Source organism: Thamnophis sirtalis, unplaced genomic scaffold (genome assembly GCF_051295495.1).
Source record: "Thamnophis sirtalis isolate CommonGarterSnake01/CBP01778 unplaced genomic scaffold, rThaSir2_p1.2 scaffold_9, whole genome shotgun sequence".
Taxonomy (NCBI): domain Eukaryota; kingdom Metazoa; phylum Chordata; class Lepidosauria; order Squamata; family Natricidae; genus Thamnophis; species Thamnophis sirtalis.
The window spans coordinates 12,914,913-12,927,739 of record NW_028261389.1 but is presented as its reverse complement, the minus strand read 5'-3'; the positions used below and the strand labels follow the sequence as shown (position 1 = coordinate 12,927,739).

The following is a 12,827-nucleotide window of genomic DNA, read 5'->3' as shown; positions in this document are numbered from 1 at the left end:
TCAACTTATGACCATTCATTTAACAACTCTTCAAAATTATGAAGGTGCTGAAAAAAAGTGACTTACAACTGGTCCTTGCACTTACGATTCCGAAGAATGTCCCTGCAGCTATGTGACCATAATTTGGAGCCTTGGCAATTGGCATGTATTTACGACAATTGCAGCATCCTGGGGTTGCATGATCGCCATTTTTGGCCTTCCCAAGGTGCTTCCAACAAGCAGAGTCAGTGGGGGGAAACTGGATTTGCTTTGTGAGATTTGCTTAATGACCACAGAGAAAAGGCCATAAAATTGGGCAGAACTCACTTAATGATTGCATTATGTAGCCACAGAGGTTCTGGTCTCAATTGTGGTTATAAGTCAAGGACTACCTGTATTACAACAGTATTTTCTTTCTTTCCTTCCTTCCTTCCTTCCTTCCTTCCTTCCTTCCTTCCTTCCTTCCTTCCTTCCTTCCTTCCTTCCCTCCCTCCCTCCCTCCCTCCCTCCCTCCCTCCTTCCCTCCCATCCATCCATCCCCTATGTTTCCTGTCTTCCTTTTTTCCATCCATCAACAATCTTTGCCTTCCTTCCTTCCCTCCCTCCCTTTCCTTTCTTCTCTCCCTCTCTCCTTCCTTCCTTTCCTCCATCCTCCCTCCCTCCTTCCCTCCCATCCATCCATCCATCCTCTTTGCTTCCTGTCTTCCTTTTTCCATCCATCAACAATCATTTCCTTCCTTCCTTCCCTCCCTCCTTCCTTCCCTCCCTCTCACCTACCCACCCATCCATCCTTACATAAATTCATTTTCTCACCTGACTTTCTCCAACTAGCCTAAACTCTTACAACACCCTGTTCGGATTACCTCAAGGATCTATTTTATAAAAATTAATCTTTTCTTTTGTAATCAACGCTAGGAAATGTCACTTTGATTAAATAACCCACCTTCTCCTGAATTACTAGGACTGCAGTACAATAAATTCTCCCGAGCAACCATTTAGATGGATCTTCAGCCTTAATTCTCTGGAGTCTTATTTAATCAAAATGATGTTGCTAATTAAGGATTAAAACCCAGTATTGAATTTTTAAAAAGGAAGCCTTTTCTCTTTCGTTCTCTTTCTTTTGCGTAGGTCAAGGAGGAAGAATTTGCTGGGAAGAATCAAACAATATTTTTTCCCTTCGGTACAGCTGCAATATTTAGGAACGGATTTCTTCCAAAGGAGATATGTCAAAGTAATTGGGAGGGCTGGTGGAGGGGAATAAAGAAGCTAAACCCAGTAAAACCATTCTCCAAGGAAATAAAAAGTAGCACATTCTCATTGAAGTTTTAATTCTCAATAATAAAATGTATTCAGGCGTCAATAGAGCACATTTTCTAAGTTTCTGTGCTCTTCTCCCAAATTCACCATGGTAAAGATGGTGATGAGACTGGGTCATATCTCAAACTACAGTAGGAATGGAATGCTCTTTTCCCCATGTTATTGAGATGATCTCCTGGATTTTGTTAAAGGAGAATCTATACCTGAGGGGAGAAATTTCCTTTGTGACACCACTCCATTTCTGAAACTGGTGCAAAACATACATCTCAAACAAAACAGTCAGCCATCAGCCTTTACAAGCATGTACAGTGGGCTCAATATCTGAAGGGCTGCCAGAAAGAAATCTCCAAAGCACCTGAAGGCAGGAAGCAATGGGTGGAAATTAATCAAGGAGAGAAGCAACTTAGAACTAAGGGGAAATTTCCTGAGAGTTACAACCATTAATCAGTGGAACAACTTGCCTCCAGAAGTTCTGAATGCTCTGACACTGGAGGTATTTGAGATTAGACAACCATTTGTCTGAAATGGTTATAGGATTTCCTGCTTGAGCAGGGGGTTGGACTAGAAGACCTCCAAGGTCCCTTCCAACTCTGTTATTCTATTACTCAATTGTCTTATGTGAATAATTTCTCTCCTCCATGTTTACATGTGTGGAATTGCAGATGTTGCTTAAGACATTGCTACCAAATAACATCAATGCTGACTTTTACCTTCCTGTTTAAATCCAAAAAGAAGACCAGACTATCGGTTTTACAATGTCTACTTTGTGGGGGTCCAGGATGCTCTCTAAGCTTGGATGTTTTCTTGCAAGTGTTTCATTACCAACTAGGTAGCGTTATCAGAGATGTTACCTAGCTGGGTAATGAAATGTCTGCAGCAAAACAACGAAGGTCAGGGAGCAACAAGGACCCCACAGTTCAATCCTGGGCAACACTGCAGAAACTGAGTGTGTCTAGTTTGATGAAAAGAAGGAGTAGGGGCAGAGGTGGGTTTCAGGCGGTTCGTGGCGGTCCCCGCGAACCAGTTGGTCGCCGAACCCGGAAGTAAGTAACTTCCGGGAATGCCGAAGGGTCCACCCGCCCGCCCGCGTTTCTTACCCAGTTTTGACGAGTTCTGCGCTTCCACGCATGCGCAGGACGCATACAGCGCCTGCGCGATCCTCCAGGAGCAGCTGGACCATCGCACAGACGCTAGTACGCATGCGTGCACTGCGCGCGTGCACGAGGACGCCGCCGGCCCCGTTCCAACCGAACCGGTTGGAACGGGGCGAGAAACACACTCCTGAGTAGGGGTGACATGGTAGCAGGGTTCCAATATCTCAGGGGCTGCCACAAAGAAGAGGGAGTCAAACTATTCTCCAAAGCAACTGAAGGCAGGACAAGTAGCAATGGGTGGAAGCTAATCAAGGAGAGAAGCAAGCTAAAACTAAGAAGGACTTTCTGACAGTTAAAACAATTCACCAGTGGAAAGATTCGCTTCCAGAAGTTGTGAATGCTCCAACACTGGAAGTTTTAAAGAAGAGATTGGACAACCTCTTGTCTGAAATGGTGATAGGGTTTCCTGCTTGAGCAGGGGGTTGGACTAGAAGACCTCCAAGGTCCCTTCCAACTCTGTTATTCTGTTATTCTTCTATTGTGAAACTTTTTTCTGATGTTGAAGTTGCTATTTCAGACCTGCTGTTGGCACCACATCTGGTCACCTCAATTGCTATCTCCCACACTGATGAAAAATTATCCAGTCGCATCCGATTTGTCTGCTTAAAAAAAACAACACCCAAGAAAGAAAAAGAAAAGGAGTTTTTGGTTTACACCCCAACAATATCCTGAGAGGCTATTCTGAAGTGAGAACTTGGCTTTGCTAACAAGACTCCTAATGAAGGGAGATAAAAATAAATAAAGATCCTCATTAGCGCCCAGACCTTTGAAGAGAAGAAAGGTACTTTTCCCAGTTAGGGAGGATCTTCAGGCTTCCTGCTCAAATGAGTAAATCTCTCTTTTTTTAAAAAAAGAAAAACCTGGGCTGTTTCCAACTTATCCAAGCCAGAAAAACAAGGATGGGTATACAGTTATAGAAACTCCTATTTCTTTTCCTTGGCCCAGACGTTAATTAACATTCAGAGCCAAGGTGGCGCAGTGGTTAGAGTGCAGTATTGCAGGCCACTTCAGCTGACTGCTATCTGCAGTTCGGCGGTTCAAATCTCACCGGCTCAAGGTTGACTCAGCCTTCTATCCTTCCGAGGTGGGTGAAATGAGGACCCGGATTGTTGGGGGCAATATGCTGACTCTGTAAACCGCTTAGAGAGGGCTGAAAGCCCTATGAAGCGGTATATAAGTCTAACTGCTATTGCTATTCATGAACTCAATAACTGCAAACTTTACTGAAGGGTGCATCCAATATTTAGAGTAGGGTAGGGTTGGGTAGGGTAGGGTAGGGTAGGGTAGAGTAGGGTAGGGTAGGGTAGAGTAGAGTAGAGTAGAGTAGAGTAGAGTAGAGTAGAGTAGAGTAGAGTAGAGTAGAGTAGAGTAGAGCAGAGCAGTGTTTCTCAACCTTGGCAACTTGAAGATGTCCGGACTTCAACTCCCGGAATTCCCTAGCCAGCATTCGCTGGCTGGGGAATTCTGGGAGTTGAAGTCCGGACATCTTCAAGTTGCCAAGGTTGAGAAACACTGGAGTAGAGTAGAGTAGAGTATAATATAATAGAATAGAATAACAGAGTTGGGAGGGACCTTGGAGGTCTTCTAGTCCAACCCCCAGCCTAGGCAGGAAACCCCACACCACTTCAGACAAATGGTTAGCCAACATCTTCTAAAAAAACTTCCAGTGTTGGAACATTCACAACTTCTGGAGGCAAGTTGTTCCACTGATTAATTGTACTCACTGTCAGGAAATTTCTCCTTAGTTCTAAGTTGCTTCTCTACTTGTTTAGTTTCCACCCATTGCTTCTTGTCCTGCCCTCAGGATCAATGGTGGGGTTCAATTTTTTTTTTGCTACTGGTTCTCTGGACATGACTTGATGGGCGTGACTTGCTGGTCATGTGACTGGGTGGGCGTGACCAACTCGACATCACTCACGTCGAGGGGCGCCACACCTGGCCCCTCCCCTCCCAGCCACTCCTTGTCATGCCCGGCTTCAACCAGCCTCAACGTATCTATAGTTCTGTAAAAATGTTGTTCACCTTTTTTTTCAACTTTATTATCTGCATCTACATACTATAGATGTACTTTTGTGGACAACTGAAAGGAGGAAATGGCTCACATGCTTTGCCCAAGAGTGTGATAGGCAGGTCACAAAACAGGGTTTTGAGGGGGGTGCCACAAAGAAGGGGGGGCAATAGGCGCTTTGGAGAATAGCTTGATTCCCTCTTCTTTGTGGAAGTCCCTGAGATGTTGGAACACTGCTATCATGTCTCCCCTAGTCCTTCTATTTCTTTTCCTTTCCCTTGCAAGTTGTTCTCAGTTCCACTTTTAGGCAATTCTTCATCTTCCTTTTTCCCACCTTTTCTCAAACAAGCATTGCCTTGGCTATTCTCTTTTTCAGTAACTCCTCCGTTTCCAAAAATAGATATACACCTTTGCTAGGAAAATCATAGATGTGATTTAATAGCTCAGTTCTCTCCTACAAACATTCTTTTCACCAGTCTCTCTGCAGAGAAGAAAGCACAGACGCTCCCCAGCTGAATTTCCTTCAAATGCTCTGACTTGCAATAAAACATTTTAGAACTTTAAAAGTAAATGTTCTCCAATTAACCGGAATTACTCTGTTAAGGTTTCGGTCACAGCTAAACGTATCCAGCCAACCACCCATTTTGTACTAAATATATGATTGAGCTCTGCTAACCATGGGGCTTTCTATCTCTTTTTTCTGTTTATTGCACTTGTGGGGTTTTTAAATTTTTGTTTCAGTGTAAAACAAAGTATGAAGATAACAGTCATCTGCGGTGTCTGAGCCTTAACTTTGCAATTAAAATTGTGCTAAGATCAGAGGGGAGACTGATCCAAGCAGGAGTACATGTGAAAAGAATCTGAGTGTTCTAGAAGATCAAAAGATCAAAGTAATGGGAGCTCATTCCGTTACATGGCACTAGGGGCATGATGGCGAACCTTTGGCATACGTGCCACAGTTGGCACGCTGAGCCATTTGTCAGGGCACATGAGGCATTGCCCTGTTAGCTGGCCAGCATGCACGCGCTGGCCAGTGACTTCCGGTTTTAGGGCCGTTTTTAGCCCTCCGGAGCCTTCAGGGAAGCCTCCTGAAGGCCCCTGAAGGCTCCGGAGGACGAAAAACGCCCCTACAGAAAAACTGGAAGTCATTTCCGATTTGCTCGTATGGTCGTTTTTTGCCTTCTGAAGCCTTCAGGGAAGCCTCCTGAAGGCTCTGGAGGGCCAAAACCGGCCGTACGAGCAAACTGGAAGTCCATTCCTGAACTTCCGGTTTGCCCACAGGGCTGGTTTTTCGTGCTCTGGAGCTTCCCTGAAGCCTCCAGAGAGCCTCCGGGGGGGCTGTTTTCACCCTACCCATGCTCCTATAAAGCCTCTGGAGTCTGGGGAGGGTGAAAAAAGCACGTCAAAAATGGGGGTGGAGCATTAGCATTATGGGTGTGGCACACGGCCCCCCTGCACTCCCCCCACTTTTGGCACGCGAGCCAAAAAAGGTTCACCATCACTGCACCAGGGATTAGAACCTCCGACCTTTCTGATAGACAAGTTCAGCGTCTTAGCCACTGAGCCATCGCATCCCCTGTGTACTCAAGGTACCGAATCCCAAACTGGCAGTTGACCCCATGATTTCATGGAGATGTTGAAAAGGAGGAGAGAGAGAAGTGGGCCTGCTTACTTTGCAGCAGAGAAGACCGAAGGGAAATATAGAGTTTTCAGAAATCTAAAGGCCTTTATATAGAGGGGGAGTGGATCTCTTCTCTTCTGCCCGAGAAATTCCAGGTTAGGTTATTAGGAGGAACTTTCTCACGATAAGACCTGTCAACAGTGGAAAACCTTGTCTTATGAAGTGATATGTCCTTCTTTGGAGAACTTCAACCCCCAAAAACCCTCCCTTTTTATGACCCTGTAATCTCTTAATTCGGGGTAGAGTTGGGGCAACTAGATGGAGCTGGGCGTTTACTGGCCAGATGCCCTTCCTGATGCCATGCAGAGTTCACAGCAGATATTTTCTCTTTACTGTGCCCTGATAGAGAAACCTCTGCCGCTATTTAGGCTTGAACTCTCAACCTTCTGAATGGGAGGCGAGTGTCTTCACCTCTAAGCCACCACGGCATTCATTATTGGAGATCTTCAAACAGACCTGTCTAAAGTGCTTTAAAGGAACCTGAATTTGTACTAGATGACCTTTGAGGGTCTTTCTAAATCTAGGATTCTGTGATAAATCGGCTCATCAGCGATCATTGGACCTTACTACCCTGTTTTCCCCAAAATAAGACCTCCCTGGATAATAAGCCCAATCGGGCTTTTCAGCGCATGGGCCAAAATAAGCCCTCCCCCAAAAATAAGCCCTCCCTGAAAATATTGCAACGCAGCAGTAGCCATGAGATGACCACGCTCGCCATCTCCTGCACTTCAAAAATAAGACCTCCCCAAAAATAAGGCCAAGCACTTATTTTGGGGGTCAAAAGAATAAAAAACCCTGTCTTATTTTTGGGGAAACATGGTATTTACCCTCTTTGATAATTAAACGCAAAAGTGAAATCTTGGCACAGCTTGCAACAAACAAACCACTTTCAGATTTTTCCAAAATGATACCCGTTCCCACAGTTGACCATTTGTATCACCTGCAAATGGCACTGACCAGTTGAAGAAGGACAGAAGCTCTTTTGGTCCATGTTCCTCGGGGTTGTAAACACTTATAGGACACACAATGGCTCTTATTCCCCCAGAGCCAAGGCAGGTGACCAACAACGCAACGTAGAAGAGGGCTTCCTGCTTCTTTTTAGCCAAAGTGTGGAGGACGTAGTGCTTATCTATGAAAAAATCCTCAAAAGGGAAGGCCACCACAGGTAACAAGGCTGTACCTGCAGAAAGAAAGAGGAACATCTGAAAGCATAAAACAGACATGTCATCTTAGGACGTTTTGACGAAACATAGACTTTTTCAAATGGTAAGGGGGCCTCATAATTTTTGGGAGCAGGTCATGGTGACTCCTATAAAAGAATTAAGACAACCCTTGAGTTACAACCATTTGTTTAGAGACCATTCAAAGTTATGACACTGAAAAAACGTGACCCGTCAAAACCGCGCTCGACTAAGCCGCGCCCGATTAAACCGCGTCGCTGATGTCATCAACAGGGCGACAACAGCCAGCGCGGAGAAAGAAGGGCGCTTTAAATAGCGCTTTGAAAGCAAGCCGATTCAACTTAAGGTAAGGGTTAGGTTTAGGGTTAGCTTTAGGGTTAGGTTTAGGGTTAGGTTAAGGGTTAGGGTTAGGGTTAGGGTTAGGTTAAGGGTTAGGGTTAGGTTTAGGGTTAGGTTAAGGGTTAGGATTAGGTTTAGGGTTAGGTTTAGGATTAGGTTTAGGGGGGTTAGGTTTAGGTTTAGGGGTTAATTTTAGGTTTAGGGTTTACAGCGTGCTTCTGTCTCCACGCTGTTGTTGCCCTGTTGATGACGTCAGCGACGCGGTTTAGTCGGATGCGGTTTAGTCGAGCGTGGTTTTGTGGTGGAACCCTGAAAAAAGTTATTTACGCACTTACGATTGTGGCAGCATCTCCACGGCCGTGTGATTAAAATTTGGGCATTTGGTAACCAGCATGTATTTACACATTTACAATTTACATCCCCAGGATCATGTGATTTGTCATTTGTAAACTTACCAGCCAACTTTTGACAAGAAAAGTCAATGGGGGGAAGCCAATGATACCAAATATGGTCGTAAGTCGAGGACTATCTGCATTTCAAATGAGGTTAGGCATTAACAAAATGGTTGCCAGAGTAGACTTTGCCAATCAGAAGATACAATTTACTCAATTATCTCAGTTGAAGCTTGTTAGGAATATAAACTTAATGGTTGGGTTGGCAATATATAAACCATGTAACAATGTTGTACCTGTTTCTTTAAATCATACTGTAAAATGTGATTGGTTGCTGTTTTCCTAAATCGGCCATAAGAGGGAGCCAGAACGACTGTAGGTCTCTGTTTGTTAGATGCTGGGCTGATCTGATCTGAGTGTTTTTGGAAGCTGGAAGTGCCGTGAGCTATTGTAAGTTTTGCAACTGCTAGCAAACTTTGAATACTGAACTGATTATATGATACTGGAGTATGTTATTTGGATTATCCCTTTATTGAGAGACGTTGATGACTGACTGTCTTATCCGTGTATGACTTGGACTGTTTGATGGACTCTGATACCTCTATTTCCTCGAAAGTAAAAGCCTATTTAAACTGCAGTGTCTCTGTATGCTGGTTTGTGTGTTCTCCAACACAGCTCTCACAACGCTTCGCTGAACGTACTCGCTCTTCCAACGGGGAACTTACCTAACAAAGCTTTGTCCTTTTTAATGTCAATAGGTAGCACACTTCCAAGCAGCCATCCAGCTGAGGCAACCTGCCATTCTATTTTTTTAAAAAAAATGCCCCTGGGAGCTGTTGCTTAATCTGACCTCAGTTTGGATTTCCTCAAACTTGATAAATCTTGTTGTCTCAAGGCCAGTTAGTTTCATTAGTTTCATCCATTATGGTCTAGATGACTGTCATAGCATGAATGCAATGCATGTTCCAAACAAAATGTAAAAAAAAAAATTAAAAACAGGCCATACATACCATTTCAAAATATAGCACACGCCCATTTCTCAAAATGTCTCAATTTGGTACAGAAACATTCAGGTTTTACAAAGCCCTCATTTGCACACCATCTACATTTGGAAATAACCCGCCAGCTACCATAAGGTGCCCCCCCAAAAGTGATACCTACCGATAAAATGTAGCACGGCGCACAGATACACCAGTCTGATCCGTCCCACTGGATGCTCAGCAAGCCAGCCCATCAAAACTGGGGCCACTGTACAGGCCCCAGCAAAGCAAACATTGAGCATGGCGGCTTCGTAGTTGTGATAGCCAAGCTTGATGGTGCAGAAAAGAATCATGTTGCAGACGATGCCGTAGAAAGTAAATTTTTCGCACAGTTCCACCAGGAGTAAGCAAACCATCGCCTGGAATTCTTTCTCAAACTTTGAACTAGCCAGGCCAAGGGGAGCATTGGCTGGTCTTCTTTCAATCTTGGAAACATGATTTAGAAGCTGTTCGTCCTGCCGGAGTCTTAAATCTACGAGAGGCATGACTTGAAGGTTGCAGTGAGCAACGGAACGTGTGTGTCTGTGTGTCTGTGTGTGTGTGTGTGCGTGTCTATGTGTATGTGTGTGCTTCGGTTTACCCTCTTCTATAATTAACACCTAAGTGAGAGATTTGTGTAAGATTCCATCCTCGGCCACAATTTTCAGAGCGAGTCCTATTTTCAATCTGTTTAAAAAAACCAGATTCAAAACATTGGTATTAATTTTAGTGGACGGCGCAACTTTTGTAAAAAAACAAAGCAAAACAACCCCCCCCCCCCCAAAAAAAACCATCCCTGTTTAATTAGCTTTTTAGGTGGCAAACATGATCTGTGCCCTCTTTTCCACCTACCTCCAGACCACAACTGCCGATTAAAATTATGTGAATCCAATACAATGTGCAGCAAACTTTATCTGTCTGTTACAGATAAAATACCTCCGCAAAATTCAAGTCTTAGGATTGAGAAAATAACATGAGGCTAATATTCCGATGCTTTAATTAAGCAGCCACGAATGAAACTGGAAGTAAACAGATAAAGATGTGATGGATACACATTACAGGATGAACAACAGCTTATCGTTATTACATTTTGCTATTTTCTTAGTTAAATTCAGATAAGAAAGTTAATTAGGAGGTGGGTGGGGGGAAAACTATATTCCGCTAGATTTAAGGGTAGTAAGTAGGATCTTCATCAACAAACCTTCTTCCAAATAATTGCAAAGGGCTAATGAAAAGTTTGGAAGCCATGAAGAAAATCACCTGGGATATCTCCAAACCAAAATATATACATATTTCTTTCTTGCAACTTTGTTCTAATCTCAACCCGGTTTGCGAGGTTTCCAGAAAAAAAATATCTTATAGGTAAAATCAATGGTGTCAGTCTGCAGTAGAAACAGAACCAGGCCGCACAATTGAAGAAGGCCCAATCTGCACATGTGCAGGATCCTGGCAGTGCATGAAACGATGCCCACCCCCTGCCCCCCTGTGGAAAAACCAGCCTCCATAGAAACGGTCCCTGATGGCCAAAAAGTTAAGGCTTTTTTCTATGCATTAATATTTAAAGCAGTTTCTCAGCCTAGGCCTCTTTATGATGTACGGACTTCAACTCCCAGAATTCCTTAGCCAGTATTCTAGCTAGGGAATTTTGAGCCTTTGAAGTCCAAACATTTTAGAGTAGCCAAGATTAAGAAAAAAAACCACTGCAGAGACGTTACCTGTTTGCAACATTTCACATCATTCATTTTGTCTATTTATTACAAGAAAGCAAGCAAACTTCAGTTAAGGTGAAACAAGACAACAGGTTCACAGTTCCTAGCCATCATACTGGAAACACTGTGTTCTGAATTCACATTTTAAAAACTTGCTTAGGGAACCATGTTTTTTTTTTTTTAAAATAAACCATAATTGGCTGGGTACACACAACCTATTAAGCCATAAATTAGTCCACTGCATAGGCCAGGGGGTTTGTGCAACAAGCTAAATGATAATGCAGCCAGTAATGCAAAGCATAGGCAGCATACAGATGTGGGTAAAAAGACAAACCATGATTTACAAATCAAAAAGGCTGGCTAAATTAAACAGTTGTTTTTTTAAAAAACCAACAACACATCTCTTCTTCAACTTCTTTTCACAAACCTGGTAAATTTATTTTATGCTAAAATAGATTGAATAATCTGCAAGACAGCCTCTTAATCTGCATCCCCTCTTATGAACGAGACTTCTTCCTGTGAGAAAAACACACATCTCATCTTTTTTTTTTCATCTTTGATTTGTGCTTCAGCTGGAATTAATTTGAACTATAACCTTAAAACTAAATGCTAGGCATTTAAACTCTTGTATTTTGTGCAAAGAATATTTGTAAACTCCGGGTGATGGTTTTTCATAAAGTTAACACTTTTTGAATAATAAACTCAACCTGCTCACTTGTTTATCCGATTATGGCTAAAAATATATATTAAGGTAGCTTGTTCGGTTTTTGTTTAGAGTACTGTGAATCCCACCAAACTGACTGATTTCTGTGTTTGATTTATAACCCAGTTTATCAATCACACAAATGTGCCTGGATAACTTCTACTCTTAATGTTGCAAGCAGTCTACTCCAAGCTGCTCAACTCTTCCTAGGTAACAGTTCCCATTACTGCCAGCCAGCAAATCTATTCTGGGATGGTAGAGATGACAATCCAATTCAATTAAGAACAGTTAGTGTTAACTTACCTGCCCGTCCTCGTCTGTGGCCAACTGCTGAGCCTTCAGTTCTGTAGCATGTTCTGAGGCCCAACCCTGGAGACACTTAGCTCCATGGGAGAAATCTAATGACCACTTACTTGCAAGTAGATCCCGTTGGTCACAACACGACACACTTTTAGATAAATATGCAAAGGTCACAGCACAGTCATCAAAGAGGGAGAGTCACTTAGTTCCCCAAGAATTTGCATTTTACACATTTAGCCTATTTAAGTCAACAGAAGGAAATGTTCTATAGACGACACTACTACAAAATATTGTGGAAGACTGCAGTAGATAGTTGGAATATTAGAAAGCAAAAGCATTCAACCAAAGGGAATTTTCAGATTTAGAGCATGGGTGTTTTTAAATAATTTGGACCGGTAGTTAAGACACTCTGTAACTCAGAATCTCTTTGCATGATTTATTGTGTTTCCAGGAACAAGGTTTTCAGGTGTTGTGTAATATTCTTGGAAGTTTGGTGTAAACTAAGAGGGGGAAAGGTGTGGAAACAGGGCAATGAAGATGTCTGCACTATATAAAGTTCCTTTCTGATTACTGGAGGACGTAATAGGATTGCTTCAGGTTGCCTTGTTGTTTTGTGAGTTTAGCCATTGGACTAGAAGATCTCCAAAGTTCCTTCCAACTCTATTATTCTATGCTCTATGTTAGCATATTGTATGACCACGGCCATATAACATATAATACCTTTAATGCTCTCAAAACAACAACAAACTCCCTATCCCAAGTCTTTGGGAAGAACTTGATAGGTAGATAAAAAACGTCAAATCCAGCCTAAACATATGGCCGATTCAGTGGTGGGTTGCAGGCAGTATGGCCCGGTACGAGTGTACCGGAGCCTGCCCGGAGCACAGGGTACAGTTCCGGTATGGTGCTCCGGAGGGACCACCTGCCCGCCCGAGCTCCTTACCTGTCCTTTGGAGCCTTTGGAGCTTCTGTGCATGAGCAGCTGGAATGTCGCGGACGCTTGCGGAGGCGTCGCTGGCTGATACGATGCATGCGCATGGTGCGC

The 12,827-nt window shown here is 43.3% G+C and overlaps 1 protein-coding gene across 1 annotated transcript in view; it reads right to left on the bottom strand.

The window, feature by feature from the left end:
* SLC15A5 (solute carrier family 15 member 5) overlaps positions 1-9,576 on the bottom strand; it is a 48,860-nt gene extending 39,284 nt beyond the window's left edge. The window contains exons 1-2 of the mRNA XM_087722534.1: positions 9,213-9,576; positions 7,097-7,319 (exon numbers count right to left, since the gene is read on the bottom strand). Of these exons, the coding sequence (XP_087578660.1) occupies positions 7,097-7,319; positions 9,213-9,576 (587 nt within the window). The remainder of the gene's footprint in view (positions 1-7,096; positions 7,320-9,212) is intronic.
* Positions 9,577-12,827: the final 3,251 nt, after the last annotated feature.